Here is a 16,565-nt window from a genome sequence, read left to right as displayed (position 1 = left end):
AATTGACGGATGATGGGGCCTGAGATTGGCTTGTGCACGGACTCGTCGCATCTCCACATTGGATGCACACGGTGATTATTTGAATTTGTTTAGCAGTCGCCATCGACACCCTCATTTTGTTAGGTGCGTGGTAGGGAGCAAGGAGGTACTCAAGTAATTACTACTGCACAGTAATGTAGTCGGCTTGAATTTCTGGTCAGAGGTGGAAATATGGTTGATTGCCCACTTGGATTGACTTGGCTAGGCTGAGCTGGTTCGACTTGACTGTCTGTAAACTGGTAGTGGCAATCTGTAACACCAGCTACCGGTAGACGCTGGGGAAGCCCAAGGGGGACTAAAACAATAAAACCTCCATCCACTACCTCCTCCGACCATACCTTTAACCTTGCTTTTCCCTAATCCCAGCGCGGTGCGACGAATTACATTTTCCAGCAAACAGGGTCATACGACTTCGGGTCGGGCTCGTAACGCCCTCTCGCGACATTTCATCCCAACCGACCGACGAACGTGAGCGAAACAACGAACGAACGACCGAGCTTCTGAAGGTGTCCTTTGGTGTTTGTCTACCACCCTGGGTACCTACCTGGCCTTCCTTACCTTACCTGATTACCGTACATACCTCCTACCGGCCTGCCTACATACCTTGCCTTCCTAGGTAACCTTGGGAGCGGGCGAGGGAACAAGAAACTCCTTGTGTCGTGCTGTAGCGCGTCCAAGTCTGGCAAGCCCGTTGCTCTCCGGTCAAGAACCTTACCCACGCCCCGGTTCACCGCCTCCTGGCTACAAAGTACCTTGGGACTTGGGACATTTTCCATCAAATCGGGTAACGAACCAAACGACAACTTGGAAATTTGAAGAGTCGATGTTGGGTGTCCTAGGCGCAAGCTGTCAGCATTGAAAGCGGAATCGAGCCAAGTTCCTGAGCAATCGCGAGGTTGGATTGATTGATTTACTGAAGCCTCCCCCCCGGGCCCCCGTCAGTAATAAATCAAGTGCTGCTGCTGCACTCCGCGAATTACACTACACCGTGCGTAGTAGTGCGAGACCCTGCCGAATGCCCGCGTCCCGTTGTCCCGTTCGCCCTGCAACTCCCCGCAAACAAGCCCGGTTCAGCCACCACAATACGCCGCCCCTAACAGCGACAAGCAGCCTTCTCCTCACCCGCGGGCTTCACCCAGGAACCGAAAAAATAAAGCCCCCAACCTCGTTGAGCACATACTTTACAAGCAGGAGATACATCCCACAAAGCCCGAATTGGATTCAGCAGCGCGCATCAACTAAAGACGTTTTTTTTTACTTCCTTTAAGCGTTTGGTCAACGGGCCGTGCCAATGTTTTCGAAATTGAAGCGTGAGGTCGGTTCTTTGTTTCTTGTTTGTCGCCTGTTTCATTCCCCCAATCAATCTACCACCTCCCTCCCAACCCCTGCCTTGTGCTTGCGTGGTGATGATGGGACGCATTTTCCATGCAGTGCAGCTTAGCTCTCTTCTCTCTCATGCCCGTATCTTGTCTCTTTCTCTCTTGGGATGCGTACCGAATCCCAGCCTCGACTTGCCACGATGAGCGGCAGGCATACGTGCACACATCCGTCCACTCTATGACACCTGGAGTTGCAGCCCTTTGATCGATGTACCCCAAAAACCCCTTCCACCTCACCATTCATTGATACCACCTACCCGAAACCCAGCGAACCTCAGCCACTTGGCGGCGTTGGTCCAATTTTCCGGAGCTGTGCCGATCCCATCTACCACCTTGCCTACCTTGCCTACCTGCCGACTTCCTACCTACTTTACCTTAATGCCTGCTCAGCCAGTCCCCTCCCATGCAAAGTCATAGCGTCCTCCAATTGGACCAGGACCCGGCGCTTCCCACCAGTCTTACCTTGCCTAAACTGCCCCTCCCACCGCCCCGACATCTCAGCTCGACCGCGTCTGTGGTGCCGTCCTCATTAAGTGAGCCAGCGCTGTTCTCATAGAACTCGAGCCACGACAACAAGGGCATCAAAAGACTTTACACGCTGGTCCTCATTTCTCCTAATCGTATTTCTCGCCAGCCGCTTTCCTCACTACCTTTCACAAAAAAATTGCATCATTTCGTGATTGCGGCTGCTGCTTTGCCCCGTGTGCTGTTACCTCATTACACCCCGCTTTGGACGACAAGACGAATTGCGCTCATTGCGGTCTCGATTCTGCCAAGCTCAGGACATTGTCGCTTCTCAGGATGAGGCGGTTCAGCCAGAAAGTTGTCAGTAGCAGCTTGTGGTCTTTGTTTTGACTCGACCTGCGCATTCGAATCATAGATGCATTGATGTATTTGTTGGGCGACACAAACCGCCATTGGCAAGCATGATACTAACCCTGATGTTTACCTGCAGCTCTCGCGAGGCAAGGACCCGAACAAGTCTTCGAAGAAGAACAAGGACTCCAAGGACGGCGCATCCTCGCCGCAAACCGCCGGTTCCTCGAGGGACGGCTCCAACCAGAGTCCCGTCCTCACCCCATCGTCATCGAGCTCGACCCTAAATGACATCCGCAATAAACCTCTTCCGCCCAACAATGCAAGCCCACATAGCACAGAGGGAGCATCCCCTTCCGGTCAGCCACCGATGACCCAAAACCAAGGAGGCAGTGATAGGTTCGGGCTAATGGGAGGATTATCGCCAGCGTCGAACGGTGGAAGCACGCCTGTGAGGCACGGTCAACTGCCACCTACCGTAATAATCAGCCCGAGCGGTGCACCGGTATGTTGCCTTGGTCCGGGATAGCTTCTGTACACATTCCTCTAGTCGCTTGCTTCACTGACCAAAAAATTCTGCCTCGTAGCACGTACCCCCACCCGGTGCCGCCGAGACGATGCCTCACGATCTTGCTCCACCCAAAGCTGGACAAAAGTCTCTCATGTTCGACCGGCTTCAACAGACCCCTAAGGATGTACCGGAGGGCTTGCGGACGCCCAAGCGACAGCATTCGTCTCGTTTTGACATCTCGGCGCATCGCGAGCTCGAAAAGCTTCCCGGTTTCCACGAGGTGCCCCCGCAGCGCAGACAGGATCTCTTTATGCAAAAGATCGACCAATGCAATGTCATTTTTGACTTCAACGACGCTGCTGGTGATATCAAGCCCAAGGAGATCAAGCGCCTTGCGCTACACGAACTACTCGATTATGTAGCGAACAACCGACAAGTCATCACTGAGCCGATGTATCCCAAGGTTGTCGAAATGTTTGCCAAGAATCTTTTCCGTCAGATTCCTCCGCCGATCAACCCCCAGGGTGAAGCGTTCGACCCCGAGGAAGACGAGCCCGTTCTCGAGCCTGCATGGCCGCACATTCAGGTCGTGTACGAGTTCTTCCTCAGGTTCATCGAAAGCCAAGATTTCAACACCAACATCGCAAAGGCCTACATCGACCACAGTTTCGTGCTGCAGCTTCTTGAACTCTTCGACTCAGAGGATCCCCGCGAACGTGACTTTTTGAAGACAACGCTGCATAGGATCTACGGCAAGTTCCTCAACCTGAGAAGCTTTATCCGACGGTCCATAAACAACGTCTTCTTCCAATTCACTTATGAGACGGAGAGGTTCAATGGTATTGCGGAGCTTCTTGAGATTCTCGGATCTATTATCAATGGATTCGCGCTTCCTCTGAAGGAGGAGCACAAGCTGTTTCTAACCAGGGTGCTGATACCCCTGCACAAGGTGAAAAGCTTGAGCATGTATCACCCTCAGCTCGCCTACTGCATCGTTCAATTCCTAGAGAAAGATGCTTCTCTCACAGAGGAGGTACGTTGTATTTGCCACGGGTATCTCGTTTTTTTTTTCAGGTCCCCGTCTCGCCAAGATCTCTGACTGTTCCCTATCCAGGTCGTGCTCGGTTTACTGCGTTACTGGCCCAAGGTCAATAGCACAAAGGAAGTGATGTTCCTCAACGAGGTTGAGGACATTTTCGAGGTGATGGACCCTGCAGAGTTTGCCAAAGTCCAGGAGCCCCTCTTCCATCAGCTGGCCAAGTCGGTGGCCAGCCCGCACTTTCAAGTTGCGGAGAGAGCACTGTACTTCTGGAACAACGAATACTTTTGCAATCTCGTCAGTGACAATGTTGAGATCATTCTGCCAATCATGTTTGCCCCCTTGTATGAGAATTCTAAGGGGCACTGGAACAGGTAAGAGCAAGATGGCCTGTTTTTTACAGTCTTTTGATCCACGATCAGACCTGATATTAATATTGTGGACTAGGACCATTCATGGCATGGTATACAATGCCATGAAGTTATTCATGGAGATAAATCCTCAGCTTTTCGACGACTGCTCTCACGAGTACACTGAACAGCAGAACAGTGCGGCAGCTAGGGAGGCCATGCGTGAGAGGAAGTGGGCAGCAATCGCAGAACAGGCCAACAAGAGAAAGGCAAACGGCTCCGGCGAGCCTTCTGGCCCCCCTACCAGACTTACACAGAATCCGATGCCTCGACTAGACGAGGTTGACCACTCGGACGATAACCAAAAGCGGCTAGACTCTTTGAAGTTACAGGATGGTGAACGTCGGCGCCCGGGCATGCATGACAGACAGAACTCTGTGGGATCGAATCGGAGTCAGCGATGAGTGCTTGACATCCATAATTCCTACACTGCGTACTCTGGAGGCTCGCCAACGATACTTCCATACCTCAGATTTCTCCGCCTTGGACCTGAATATCCTTAATAGACAGCTTTCACTTCTCTTTCTTACATGTTCTTCCTCTTTTGGTTTCTCGGATTCGTGGGCGCCCCGACTTCCGGGGCAAGATTTCGGGAGGGAGGGGCAACTCCCCTTTGTTTGGCTTTATGTACTTGGCGGTGGGGAAGGTAAAAGACTTCCAACGCATACCCAAAATCGTCATCATTGTTGAAGGAGTACAGCTTTATCTTTTTTCTTCTTTTAGGCCATGGCTCAGTTGTACGGCTGTGCAAGAAACAGAAATGGGGTCAGGTAGCTAGACGCCCCCATGGGCTCGCCAGGAATGAATTGGCTCTGAGTGCTTGCGTTGTTGTGGAAAACAAAAGAAGACACGTTCCATCTATTTACGACATTACTGATCACATGGCCTCACGAGCTGCTTGTAGTTTGAAATGTTATTGAAGGAATATTGGTTTTGCTGCTCATGCAGCTTGTTAAACTTGAACAGTCATACATGGTATGGGCAGCAGAAATGGAGCTGTCTTCATTGTACTAATAGTCTTTTCTGGGGATCAAGGATCACCGTTACTAAACAGCGCATAATCGCCCAGGACGACTTTTTCCCACCCAAAAAGGTCTCGAGGCGATGTCGGAGACTCTAGAACTAATCAAAGTTTCTTTTCGGCAGAATACACGAGACTCATGCCGTCTGCTATCTTTTAACGGCGGGGGAAAAAACCTTTTATTGAGGACGCTACCAACCACGACCGCCTCTGTTCTGGTTATAACCACCCCTACCCCTGAAGCTTCCATTGTTGTTCGCCCCGCCGCGACCATGATTCTGGTATCCAATGCCGGGCTGTTGATTACGATAGGGCTGTTGTTGATGATGAGGTGGCATAGGTGCCCCACCCCAGGCCCAGGCCTGTTGCTGCTGATTATGCATGGCGAACTGTGGTTGGGGTGGCGGCGGTGGCCACAAGCCAGGGAAACCGGGCATCTGAGGCGGTCCTGAGCCCTGCGTCTGCATGCCTCCGTAGCCCCGGTGCAGTTGCGGCATAGGCATTGGCATACCGGGCATCGGAGTAAATTGCATTGGTAGCAGCGGGGGTGGGAACTGAGGAACCGTCATGGTGTTATAGTTTCCTGGTGCAGCCCCTGTAGGCGTCGGTGGCGGAAGTGCAGCGGCGTTTGCGGGCGGTGGAGAGTATCCTGGCGAAGCCGATCTACGAGGGCCGTCCTGAGACCTTTGGCGAGGATCTCTGCTCCTTGATCGTGATGGCGAATAGCTGCGCGATCGGCGGCGGGACCTGTCTGAAGAGTAATCGCGGTTGCGATTCGCGCGCCCACCTTTGGAGTGGCTTCGGCTGCTACAGCTGCGAGACTGACTAACACGGCGGCGTTTGAAATTCTGCGGAGAAGTGCTCCTTGAACGACTGCTTCGGCTCCTGCTACGGTCTCGACCACGACTCAAACTTCTGGAATCGCGAGAAGATTGTGACCTGCTCCTTGAGCTGGGGTTTTGTGGTTTCCGACCTTGCCTCCGAGCCTTCATCTTCTTGCAAAATGCACGTGACCAGCCATAATAGGTTTCGCCATCGAGCACTTCGCCTGTGATCTCGTCCAGCTCCACACGCTCGCCCATCTGATCAATGTCTACAGCCGGGTACTCTCCCGGGGTGTCGTCATCTGCGAGACGCACGTCCTTGCCATATATGCGGTCCACACGAGCCAGCAGACGGCTAACGGCGTCGACCAAGCCCTTATCGGCAGGCCCGGAAGCCAACTGTAAAGGCTTGATTAGGGCAGGGTTCATCGGACGTGTCGAGTTTGGCTCAAGCACTGGGAGCCAGTTTCCAGCAGGGAGATCGTACCAGGCCGTGGAGGGGTCGCCGTGGGTTGCCGGCATGACGAAGGGTACCTCCTTAGAGCTCTTCTTGGTCGAGTCGCGGCCAGTCTCGGTGCCCGGCGCATCGCGAGATGATTCGGGGGCCGCCTCCTGTCCGCGTACGATTGCATCCAGCAGTTGGTTGGAAATCTCAGGGTCTCGGACATAGTTCTGGGTGTTCCAAATGTTAACGAGCTCGTTTAGCTTCTTGATATGCTTGGGCGCATGGGTGAAGGAAGCCGCGCTTTTGAAAAGGGTTGGCAAGCTTGGTTCGATGCCACAAACGAACGAATCTTCATTCTGTCGTTTCCGCGTATGGTGCAGCACATCGTTGATGATATAAAGGACGTGTAACCGCCGCCGCTTAGTGGACGGTTTCTTGGTCGCTATACTGGCGTCGGATGCTGTTGACGTTGACGTGCTGAGCGAATCGACCAAGGCGACGAGGTATTTTCCCAAAGCAGCCGCCCGGGCTGGCGAAGTTGCCAGGTTGCTTAGAATCCATTGTTTGCATTTCTGTGTATGACGGCGACGAAGAGCATGGAGAACATCAACTTTTAGCCTGCGGCTCCCTTTCATAAAGGTAGATCGACTGGGGGGACAGAACTTTATTCAAGTCCCTCCCCCCACTTTGTGTGCATGTGTGTAGTTCCAAACCTGAACATTGGCTGGCGAACACCTCGTGATGGCCGTATTGAGAAGCGTGTGGAAGTGCTCGATCTCGTCTCGCGAGCAGCTCGTGGGGTCTGGCCGCAGGAGAACAGCCGAGAAGGAAGCCTTCGCTATGACAAGCTGCGGCGACGCCATGTTGGGAATGGACCTGCGCCGGACTGTGGTCGTAGTGACTTGGCGTGTCCTATCTTGGATCGTTTTCGACGAGCACTGTCAAAGAAGTAAACACTTCTTCTCAAATTGTAGTCATTTCGCCTGATGCTAGATGCGACTGCGAAACCTGAGGACTCAATGAATGGTTGATGCGCGGATTGTAAGGTTGTCGTCAGTGGAGTTCAGACACGCGTAGCGACCCTAGTGATACGCTATAGACTAGACTAGTTCTAGACACGTTTAGTTGTGGGTCTCATGCGCCAAGCCAAGGGTTTTGAAGCTAAGCTCCAAGCTACTGTATGTATGAGCTCCGACAAGTTATTGCCTCCCGTCCTACTGAAAAGCATGCCGACACTGCACACACTTCGAAGCATATCGACTCTATAATTTGACATAGGGCCATGCACCTCGCGAAAAGCTTTGGTGAGGGGTTGGTAAGGTCAAGCTGGTGCATGGTCAATGATAATCGACATAGTATTCATACCTCAGTTACAACCCCAGGTATCCATCTTTTTCGCCTGTTTCGAGAAACATCTCGCAGCACTCGTTGATCGCAAATAGCTCTGATGAGGGGAGATTTCTAACTTGCATTACACCCGTATATCATACAGCTCATACTCTCCTCGTTTCAATCTCATTTCGGTTTGATAGTTCAAATCGCGCAGAACAAAATCGTTATAGGCGAAGACCAGCTGTCACTGGTAGGTCAAGATGAACACCGTATCCGAACCGCATCGCCTTTTTTCATGCGAAGCGAGTTTCTGATGTTGTTCACGAAAATCTGTCCCCTTTTATACTCCTAAATGGCTGGCTAGCTTCGTATTTGCTCTTCTCACCTACCCTCTCCCCTTCGGTGCTTGGCGCATGCCTCGTAGGCGCTGGATCGGAGTTCGATTCTTGACTCGGCGAGCCAGCCGTATCTGTCCTTGGCGGCGCGCTGTGAGATTCGTTCGACGAAGGTTTAAGGTTGATAATGTTGTCGGAATGCTCGAGCGACTCGATCATGGCACGCTTGCGCTTTTGCTCGTCCCAACGCGCCTGGCGATCGGCGTTGATGCTACGCTTTGCGAATACATATGCTCCGCCGCCGGCTTGATGTTTTGACTTTTGATTAGAATATGCGCGACAGGGTGTCGAACTCTCAAGCTGTCATGTGTATTGGTCGCTTACCAAGGCACAAAGCTCCCCAGCCAGCCCTTAATGGTCCAGTCAGTTACGGGTATCGATGTGAAAGTGTTTTTTCTAGATAATTCGCCATACCAGAAAGACTTGACCTGTATTTGGAACGGCCGTATATGGTCAGCATTAAGACAATGTTTCGTTTAACATGAGTGCTGACGTAACTTACAGTGTTCATTGTATCTCAAAATATCTTATTAAGTCGGATCTGTTGGAGATTGCCTTGGAGTCGACAGGAAAGGGATTTGAGGGACTAAAATGAGCTTTCAGTTATTGTTATAACCTCAATTGCGCTGCGCAGAATTTGCAATGTTAGGTTACCTAGGTAGATTACGCGCGAGGAAGTACAATGGCACAGATCAGCATCTCCGTCAAAAGATTGGTCGTGTCGATGATTGACCAGGATTTAAAAATAATGACACCACTTTGACGGGGAACCTCGGGAGGCGGGGCAGTTGAGACCCACCAACAAGCCCTTTCAACTCCGCTACGATATCTTCATCTCCACAAGAAGGAAATATTAGACTGCCTAGTTCTCGTCGAGCGAGTACTAGCAACCCATCTTGCCATTGTATTGTAGTGCTTCCGTGATTTCTAAAGCCCAATATCAAATGAGTTTATTTTTTCTAAAGGTGGAGGTTGCCCGATTTTGGGGAGGGGATAACGTTCTCAGAGGTACAAGAATCACTACACCACACGTGGCGACAGAGATTTTGATCAATAAAGAGCATGAACGGAAGTGCTTTTAAGCAATTCAGGAGAGGACATAAGTCCTAAAGCTGTGTCCAACAAGAGCCTCCTACCCTATCCTGTCAGCTGACTCGACCATGTGGTAACTGCATGAAGCAGAGCAGTATAAAACGTGAGAAACATGCTAAGAAAGTCAAAATGCATGCTATTACATACAGTACACAACTTACTCAATATATGCCTACCACCCAAGATAGGCCGTCAGATAATGTATACAGCTCCTACAGAACCTGCTATTTCTTGCAGATATTCGAAACCAGCCAAGGCCACGCTGTGATACTTGTAGCAGATGGATATACAAGGTAGTCATATAGTCATATAAGCTAAGGTGCATGGCTACCAGGTATCTAGTGAGTGCGGCGACGGCTGGATATGATGAGTATAAAATGAAGCGACTTATTTGCCATTGCTTGCGTTGTTATTTTTCTTCACTGCATCTCAGATGCAGCTCGCCACGATACTTTCCGTTCTCAGCCTCTTCGCCGCGGTCACCAGCGCCCAAGGCGGAGACAACACTGTTCCACTCGACGGTAAATGAAAATGAAAGTATAAATCAAAAGATTGAGAGTCATCATTCTCGGGAGTTATTTCGACGAAAGGTGATTGTTTTTCTCCTAACGGCAGAATACAGTGACTCGAAGCCCCAGTAATTTGCTTCTTCTTCATCATACAGATAGAGTAGATGCTATAGCTCTGGAAGTCTCGCAGCAGGATCATGAGACAGGTTCCTCTCGACTGTTTACAAAGTCCACAGCAAGGCTTTATTTATACTGGCATTAATCAACATTCGTTTGTATAACTATACCTGCCTCTGTTGGTGATAGCCGCTCACATCGCGGTTCTGCAATAAGTTGTAGATTCTGCGAAGTCATTGGAAATCCGAGCAAGCTCTCCTGTTATTCATTCGGGTATTTATTGCATGTGGGATACAGCATGTCTGCATGCTATGTCCACTTCGGAGTAATGCAATTGCATACCTACCTAGGTACTGTAGGTATCTACGCGACGGACAGCAGGCACGGCGTATTTACTTTTTGCGCTTATCTAAGGGCTTATTCAAAAGACAGTGGGTGTCTTAACTAAGCCTGGTAGTAATGAGCCAGCCGCAGCTTGCCAAGGTGCGCCAAGTCATACAACTTTTGAGCGACAGGTGACCAAGATGAAACAGCATCACTGCAAGCCAACTGCCGAATGGTACGGCACTAGGCGAACAAGCAACCGGATTGGATTTCGCACTATTCTCCCGTTTGTTTACTTACATACTTGGGTGCGCTGCGGCTGTTTATAGGTAGCTGAGAAGAGCTCAGATACAGCGGGGCCACCATGGCCGCAGCAGCCGAAACACTTTGATATGTGTCAATTGTTCACGTTCGTCTTTACCACTCAGGACTACGTACCATTCATTGTATCTTTCAGGCAGCTGCCCGTCGCTTACATGGGTACCTAGGTGAGCTAGTCTGAGGAAGTTACGGATACACTAAAGAAAGGCCGGATATGGTGCTTTTCCAAGACACCGTACGTACATGATGTAAGGTAGACGCGTAGTGAACTTTTGGAGGGGCCGTTGGTAGTGGGCCCGGTGACGTACTGCTCAACCTCATCGAACCCTCTTATCTTGTCTTACGCGTAATAACACCAGTACTTCGCGGGCACGTAGAATCTACGGGAATGAAATATTTCAAAAATTCATCCCAACGTTACCCCGACGGTTGGAACCAACGCAGCGGTTCAGGGAGGCTGCGCTTCCCAGGCGAACAAGTGTTGCGATGGCAGTGCTCACTCATGACAATAATCAGCCCCCCTGCATTTTTCCTTGCTTTTTAACATCAACACAAACCAGATTTGACCACCTGCGCAGGCCGCCCAGAAACCTGCTATCCAGGACGCGCGGTAGAGTTCGGGTTTCAGGCCCACGGACTCGAGTATAGCGGAAAGTTGCCAGATTGACCGAGCGTCAAGAGGTGCTACAGTATGTACGAAGGAACAGAACGGGAAACGAACCAAAAGCATCCGAGTCAATCAGATGTTCCATTGATCGGCACCTTTGACTACCTAGGTAGCTTGGGTAGTTAGGAAAGACATAGATGGGAGGTAGTGTAGGTATGTCTTTTTTTTTTTTTTTTTTTCCTCCCCTCTCAAATTCGATTTGGGTTCGCTACTGAATTGTTGTTAGTACTCCGTACAGAGTAATAGATGTGCCTTACGAAACTGATCAGCATAAGAACTCAAACCTCGACCGCGTCCAATTGCCCACTTGTACGGAGCGTATTTGGTAAGGCGCTAACCCAAGGACGCCACAAAAATGTTTGAACGGATCCAATGGTTGTTTTAACGGTTGGTGTCTGCAGATGGAGATGGAGATGTAACCACTTTGTTCTTCGTAAACAATCAAAGTGTACGTAAGACATCAAGGAGACCTAGCCACCTACCCAGTTAGACAGGTACATTTTTATCCCCCTTCATCTTAGAAATTAGGTGAGCTTTTTGGCTGCCAACAAGAGATGTGGAACAGTTAGGATGGTGGCTCAGGACCGAGGGCAGTGCTTGGGGCATGCGGCCAGTCATTCGCGGTGCAACTGCTCCACACCCGCTCCACTGCGCGTGCCGCCGCTGTCAATCTCTCACAGCCCGCCCGCACAGCAGTGATTAGCACATCTCACTTCCAACGGTCGGTACTAGAACTAGAGTGCGCCGTTTCTTCGACATGGCCTTCATGAACCTCAGCTATTGAAAGCCCCACTACCACTGCGAGCATCTCCATACCTCACCTACCACTACCCTAACTTACCCTTACCTACCTTCTCTCGACCTAGTCTAGCCTAGTAGTACTTTAGATCCGAACATCGTCGGAAGTAGCGCATGCTGGCGGTTTTATGGACGCCAAGTTACTCGACTTTCTGATGAATGTGCAGTCAAGATATCACGGGTCTGCTGGGTAGATTCACCCAACACCTGCAAGACCCCACCGACAACTCCCTAGACCATCCCCTACCCATATACAGACCATGGCGCCCTCAGACGCGCCCGATGGCCCTGACGGCACTTCTCTGGTATGTAATTGCTGCCGATGGGCTCTACAAACACCGGACCACCTGCTGACTATGGCGACAGAAACCCGTCTCGTCTCTCCGATCGCATTTTGAGAGCATGGGCAAAGCCCTGGACCGCTCAAGCTCCACGCCTCCTCCACCACAACCACCTCCGCAGCCCGTAAGGATAGCCTCACCAGGCCCAAAGCCCGAGCCGCCGGCGGTCCAGCGAGATGCGAAGCCGAAGCCAAAAGCCCCTGCCTCGGCTCTGACCACCACCACCCAGCGCCTGAACCACCCGCCTCCGTTGATCCCCAGTCCTATAACCCTCGGTGCCCCCTCGTTGATGGTCCAGCCCCCACGTTCACCTCCCCAGCCACGATCCTTGACCGTCGGTACTGGAGAACACAGCAGCTTTCTGAACCCAGACTCTCATGCCAAATCGCCCTCGCCAAGCAGCCCTCGAAGACCGTTCAAGATTCCGAGCAATAACAGCACCCCCTTATTAGAACCTCAAAACTCACCCAGACAAGTCCCTTCGCAGCCCCCGTCTCCACCACCACCACGGCGCTCTGGCGAACTGAAAAGGGAGAGGGATCGGGGACCTGATGCCAAGCCGACGCCCCCTCCAATTAACCGAGCCGACAAGCCACTAATCCCCTCGAGGTCATCGTACCTGGGAGTAGACTCGCTCAGCAGCTCAGACTTTCGAAATCGCCTTGCAGACGCGCAAAAGTCGCCCTTCAACAGTCCTCCTAGTAGTAATGGGAGCGTCGATGGTGATGTCGAAGCGCCGCCTACTCTGCCCGCAAGACCACGGCCATCTGTGTCTGAGGCCTCTTCGAGGGTACAAACGGTGCAGACTGGGTTTGACCCTCCTCCATTGCATCCGTCTATTGTCAATAGGAGGAAAGAGAGAGAACAAGAGCTAAACGGGACGGGATCGAGAGGGTCTTCACGGGGACCACTGACCCCTCAGGGGACAGGAGATCAGGGGCCGCGATTGCCAGCCAGGTCAGCTACAGTCACTGAGCATAGGTCAGCTAATTTTAATGGCTATTCAACCACAAGGCCACCGCCAAGGCCGCCCAAACCTGGGGAAACCAACATAATACCACCGCCGAGCGGTGTTGGTCAGAAGAGGGCGGTATCGACACCCTCATCGCAGCAGCATCCGCCGCCCCCACCCCCGCCGCAGAGGGTGCACCCGAGGTCAATGACTGTGGACAGGACATCTTCACGTGTTCCCGCCGAGTTCCGCGCCCCTCCAGCAGCTATGGCCTCCATCCCGTCCGCTCCCGAAAGCCGGGCACAAGAGGTTTCATCGGCAACAAAGACGGAGATATCCACTGCTTATCCAGACTCGTCAAACACAAACCGTCGTGCACCTTACATCAAGCAAGGTGTTCATGAAATAAACACAAAATACGACAGTCGCATATTCGATGCATGCGGTGAACTGGTATGCACGAGCGGCCATCTCACCCGAGTATGGAGCCTTCTGGATGGAGAGCTACTGTTGAGCTTATCGCACGGAGAAAACGTGAAGGCTACCGCTGTCGCTTTCAGGCCGGGCGCCAATGTCGATGAAGAAGGAACGCGGATTTGGATCGGCAACAACACAGGTGAACTCATGGAGGCCGATATCTCTACTCAAGGGATAGTCGCGACCAAGCCAACGGCTCACGGACGGCATGAGATCATCAAAATTTACAGACATTACAACGAGCTGTGGACTCTGGACGACGGCGGTACACTGAATGTTTGGGGTCCCGACGAAACTGGTGTACCATCTCTGTTGGGATCTCCTGATCAAGCATTCCGGGTCCCCAAAGGGCACACCTTCTCCATGGTCGTTGGGGATGAACTGTGGCATGCGACTGGAAAAGAGGTCCGGGTCTTTTTGCCAACGACCGATGGCAAGGTGCAGTTTCAAGTCCTAATACGGGCACTGTATCAGGAAGGTGCGGGTGAAGTGGTTTCTGGTACCCTGATGCCCTCGGATCCTGATAAGGTGTTCTTGGGTCACGGCGACGGCAAGGTCAGTATATACTCCAGGAGCGGGTATGCTTGCCTCGGCGTGGTAAGCCTTAGCTCTTTCAAGATCAACACACTGGCAGGCGTGGGTAACCACATCTGGGTGGGATACAACTCGGGCAGAGTCTGTGTCTACAACATCGCACAAACTCCGTGGGTTGTAAAGAAGGATTGGCAAGCTCATGAGAATCCGGTGGTCAAGCTCCTCCCGGACCGTTCAAGCTTCTGGACTTTGGACAGGTCCCAGGTCATTTCACTCGGCGCAGACAACATGGTCAGGGTTTGGGATGGCCTCCTACAGGAGGATTGGCTCGAAGGGGAAATGCAAGCCAAGGACACGGAGTATTCGGAAATAGACCAGCTCAAAGTGCTCGCCATGACATGGAACGCCGGCGCATCGACACCCAATAGCCTGCGGTACTCTCAGAACGATGCAAGCTTCTTCCAGTCGCTGCTACAGAGTGGCGAATCCCACGATATTCTAATCTTTGGATTCCAGGAGCTGGTAGATTTGGAAGACAAGAAGGCCACAGCGAAGCGGTTTCTCAAAGTGAAGAAGAAGGAAGGGTCGGATCAGGAGCGAATGAGCCATCAATATCGGGACTGGAGGGACTTTCTGGTTCGCGCTCTGGATGATTACATGCCAGGCGAACTATACCATCTCTTGCAAACCTCGCACATGGTGGGACTGTTCACGTGCATCTTTGTCAAGGCGGATATCCGGGCACGAATTAGCAATCTCAGCACTGCCGAGGTCAAGCGCGGGATGGGCGGTTTGCATGGTAACAAAGGTGCGGTGGTAGTGCGGTTCATGGTCGACGACACATCGCTCTGTTTCATCAACTGCCATCTAGCGGCCGGACAAGGTCAAGCGCAGAACCGACACAACGATGTCGCGGCTATCCTTGAAGCGCAGATCCTACCGATTGAGAGGGACCCCAACATACGAATAGATAGTTATGTTGGTGGAGGTGACGGCACCATGATAATGGACCACGAGCTCGTCCTCCTGAACGGGGATCTCAACTACCGAATCGACACCATGTCGCGCGACACAGTCGTGATGGCTGTGAAGCAGGGCAACTTGTCTAAACTGCTCGAGCGCGATCAGCTGCTGGTGGCCAAACGACGGAATCCAGGATTCCGACTGCGAGCCTTTGAAGAGTCGCAAATATCTTTTGCACCCACCTACAAGTATGATGTCGGCACGGATAATTATGACACTTCGGAGAAGAAGAGAAGTCCGGCGTGGTGTGATCGACTCCTTCACCGGGGATCTAGAGGCCGGATACAACAAATTGACTACCGAAGACACGAGGTGCGCGTGTCGGACCATCGTCCCGTCAGTGGGAGGTTCTTATACGGCATCAAGAGGATCGATCCCAGACGGAGGGCGGTGGCTTGGATGGAGTGCCAACAACGACTTGAGGACACCAAAGCAAACGTTTCCATTGATGAGAAGTAAGTTTTTGGTCTGGTGTTAGATTTTCACCATGATTGTGACACGAAGATAATATGCCCTGAATAATATCGAATTAAACTAACAATCGATACACAGGCAATACTACCTGACAGATATTATTGGCTACGATGTCGACACGAGTCGCCAGCTCATCCAGGAGAGATCTTCCAGGAAAGCACATCGAAGTCCCAGTAGAGGCAGAGGAGATTCGGGAAGATGAGGTAATGCTGTGGGCTTATGAACGATAGGGAAAGATACACACTGAACGAGAGCATGGCTAGCGGCAATCGAAGGAAGAAATCAAACGGTCAACGCGTGATACCTTTTGTGTGCATACGAGTAGCATTATGAACCGGCAGGGTGTTGAGTGTGAAATTGGGAGCTGTTGATTGACGGGACATATCGGCGGCTATAAAAACAGGCGTTCTAAGGCTTGGGTTGTCAAGGGTTTTGGTGGAATTTTAGACAAAACGAACGCTATCGGGGATTTGGGTAATGTTTTAGTTTCCTTTATCTGTTAGCATACTTACAGTAGAAGAGCGTTCATGACCTCCAGGTGGTCCCTCACTGTTGGTGCCGAGAGCGAAATGGAACAATCCATCAATACATTTCACCATCGCCATACAAGATTTTGCAATATTCTGTAAACGCATTCAAATTCAACTTTTCGGGGGGTATTGGGGTAGTTGGTAGGTAAGGAGCTGGGAGGTAGGCGGGAAAGGGGGTAAGGCTTGCGATGCAGG

General features: G+C 51.6%; 5 protein-coding genes across 6 annotated transcripts; 2 read left to right on the top strand and 3 right to left on the bottom strand.

Annotated features, from left to right (window-relative positions):
• The first annotated feature begins 65 nt into the window (after positions 1-65).
• Positions 66-5,162, top strand: MGG_12130. 2 transcript variants are annotated; one of them, XM_003719781.1, is made up of 5 exons: positions 66-1,354; positions 2,374-2,739; positions 2,822-3,778; positions 3,860-4,158; positions 4,232-5,162. In XM_003719781.1, the coding sequence occupies exons 1-5, from the start codon at positions 1,331-1,333 to the stop codon at positions 4,596-4,598; spliced, it is 2,013 nt and encodes a 670-aa protein (XP_003719829.1). In that variant the 5' UTR covers positions 66-1,330; the 3' UTR covers positions 4,599-5,162. The 2 variants fall into 2 exon arrangements, with proteins under 2 accessions (XP_003719829.1, XP_003719828.1); XM_003719780.1 differs by lacking the exon at positions 66-1,354 and adding an exon at positions 1,479-2,243.
• Positions 5,163-5,406: 244 nt separating this feature from the next.
• Positions 5,407-7,347, bottom strand: MGG_04021 (uncharacterized protein; the record flags this gene model as incomplete). The annotated part of the gene is made up of 2 exons (XM_003719779.1): positions 5,407-7,056; positions 7,198-7,347. 2 exons carry the CDS (start codon positions 7,345-7,347, stop codon positions 5,407-5,409), a joined length of 1,800 nt encoding a protein of 599 aa, XP_003719827.1.
• Positions 7,348-7,656: 309 nt separating this feature from the next.
• MGG_04022 (uncharacterized protein) lies at positions 7,657-8,909 on the bottom strand. Its single transcript, XM_003719778.1, has 4 exons — positions 8,714-8,909; positions 8,626-8,639; positions 8,536-8,561; positions 7,657-8,456 (listed from the first exon to the last, which is right to left on the bottom strand). The coding sequence occupies exons 1-4, from the start codon at positions 8,720-8,722 to the stop codon at positions 8,137-8,139; spliced, it is 369 nt and encodes a 122-aa protein (XP_003719826.1). The 5' UTR covers positions 8,723-8,909; the 3' UTR covers positions 7,657-8,136.
• Positions 8,910-10,321: 1,412 nt separating this feature from the next.
• MGG_14922 (uncharacterized protein) lies at positions 10,322-11,741 on the bottom strand (the record flags this gene model as incomplete). The annotated part of the gene is made up of 5 exons (XM_003719777.1): positions 10,322-10,345; positions 10,554-10,638; positions 10,692-10,737; positions 10,818-10,908; positions 11,724-11,741. 5 exons carry the CDS (start codon positions 11,739-11,741, stop codon positions 10,322-10,324), a joined length of 264 nt encoding a protein of 87 aa, XP_003719825.1.
• A 228-nt stretch (positions 11,742-11,969) lies between these two features.
• Positions 11,970-16,493, top strand: MGG_12131 (skeletal muscle and kidney-enriched inositol phosphatase). The gene is made up of 3 exons (XM_003719776.1): positions 11,970-12,344; positions 12,406-15,821; positions 15,919-16,493. Exons 1-3 carry the CDS (start codon positions 12,300-12,302, stop codon positions 16,040-16,042), a joined length of 3,585 nt encoding a protein of 1,194 aa, XP_003719824.1. The 5' UTR covers positions 11,970-12,299; the 3' UTR covers positions 16,043-16,493.
• Positions 16,494-16,565: the final 72 nt, after the last annotated feature.

This window comes from Pyricularia oryzae, chromosome 6 (assembly GCF_000002495.2).
Source record: "Pyricularia oryzae 70-15 chromosome 6, whole genome shotgun sequence".
Taxonomy (NCBI): domain Eukaryota; kingdom Fungi; phylum Ascomycota; class Sordariomycetes; order Magnaporthales; family Pyriculariaceae; genus Pyricularia; species Pyricularia oryzae.
Note: the sequence above shows the minus strand (reverse complement) of the source record. Positions and strands in the feature narration are given on the sequence as shown.

What these genes read in the sequence shown, in the direction of transcription:
- MGG_12130 (XM_003719781.1), top strand. Translation starts at nt 1,331, where the DNA reads ATGTTTTCGAAATTGAAGCGTGAG. An exon ending in TTTCGAAATTGAAGCGTGAG is followed by an intron (nt 1,355 to 2,373) that starts GTCGGTTCTTTG and finishes GTTTACCTGCAG; the next exon opens with CTCTCGCGAGGCAAGGACCC. An exon ending in TCAGCCCGAGCGGTGCACCG is followed by an intron (nt 2,740 to 2,821) that starts GTATGTTGCCTT and finishes TCTGCCTCGTAG; the next exon opens with CACGTACCCCCACCCGGTGC.
- MGG_12131 (XM_003719776.1), top strand. Translation starts at nt 12,300, where the DNA reads ATGGCGCCCTCAGACGCGCCCGATGGCCCTGACGGCACTTCTCTG. An exon ending in GCCCTGACGGCACTTCTCTG is followed by an intron (nt 12,345 to 12,405) that starts GTATGTAATTGC and finishes CTATGGCGACAG; the next exon opens with AAACCCGTCTCGTCTCTCCG. An exon ending in AACGTTTCCATTGATGAGAA is followed by an intron (nt 15,822 to 15,918) that starts GTAAGTTTTTGG and finishes ATCGATACACAG; the next exon opens with GCAATACTACCTGACAGATA.
- MGG_04022 (XM_003719778.1), bottom strand. An exon ending in CTGGGGAGCTTTGTGCCTTG is followed by an intron (nt 8,457 to 8,535) that starts GTAAGCGACCAA and finishes CAAAACATCAAG; the next exon opens with CCGGCGGCGGAGCATATGTA.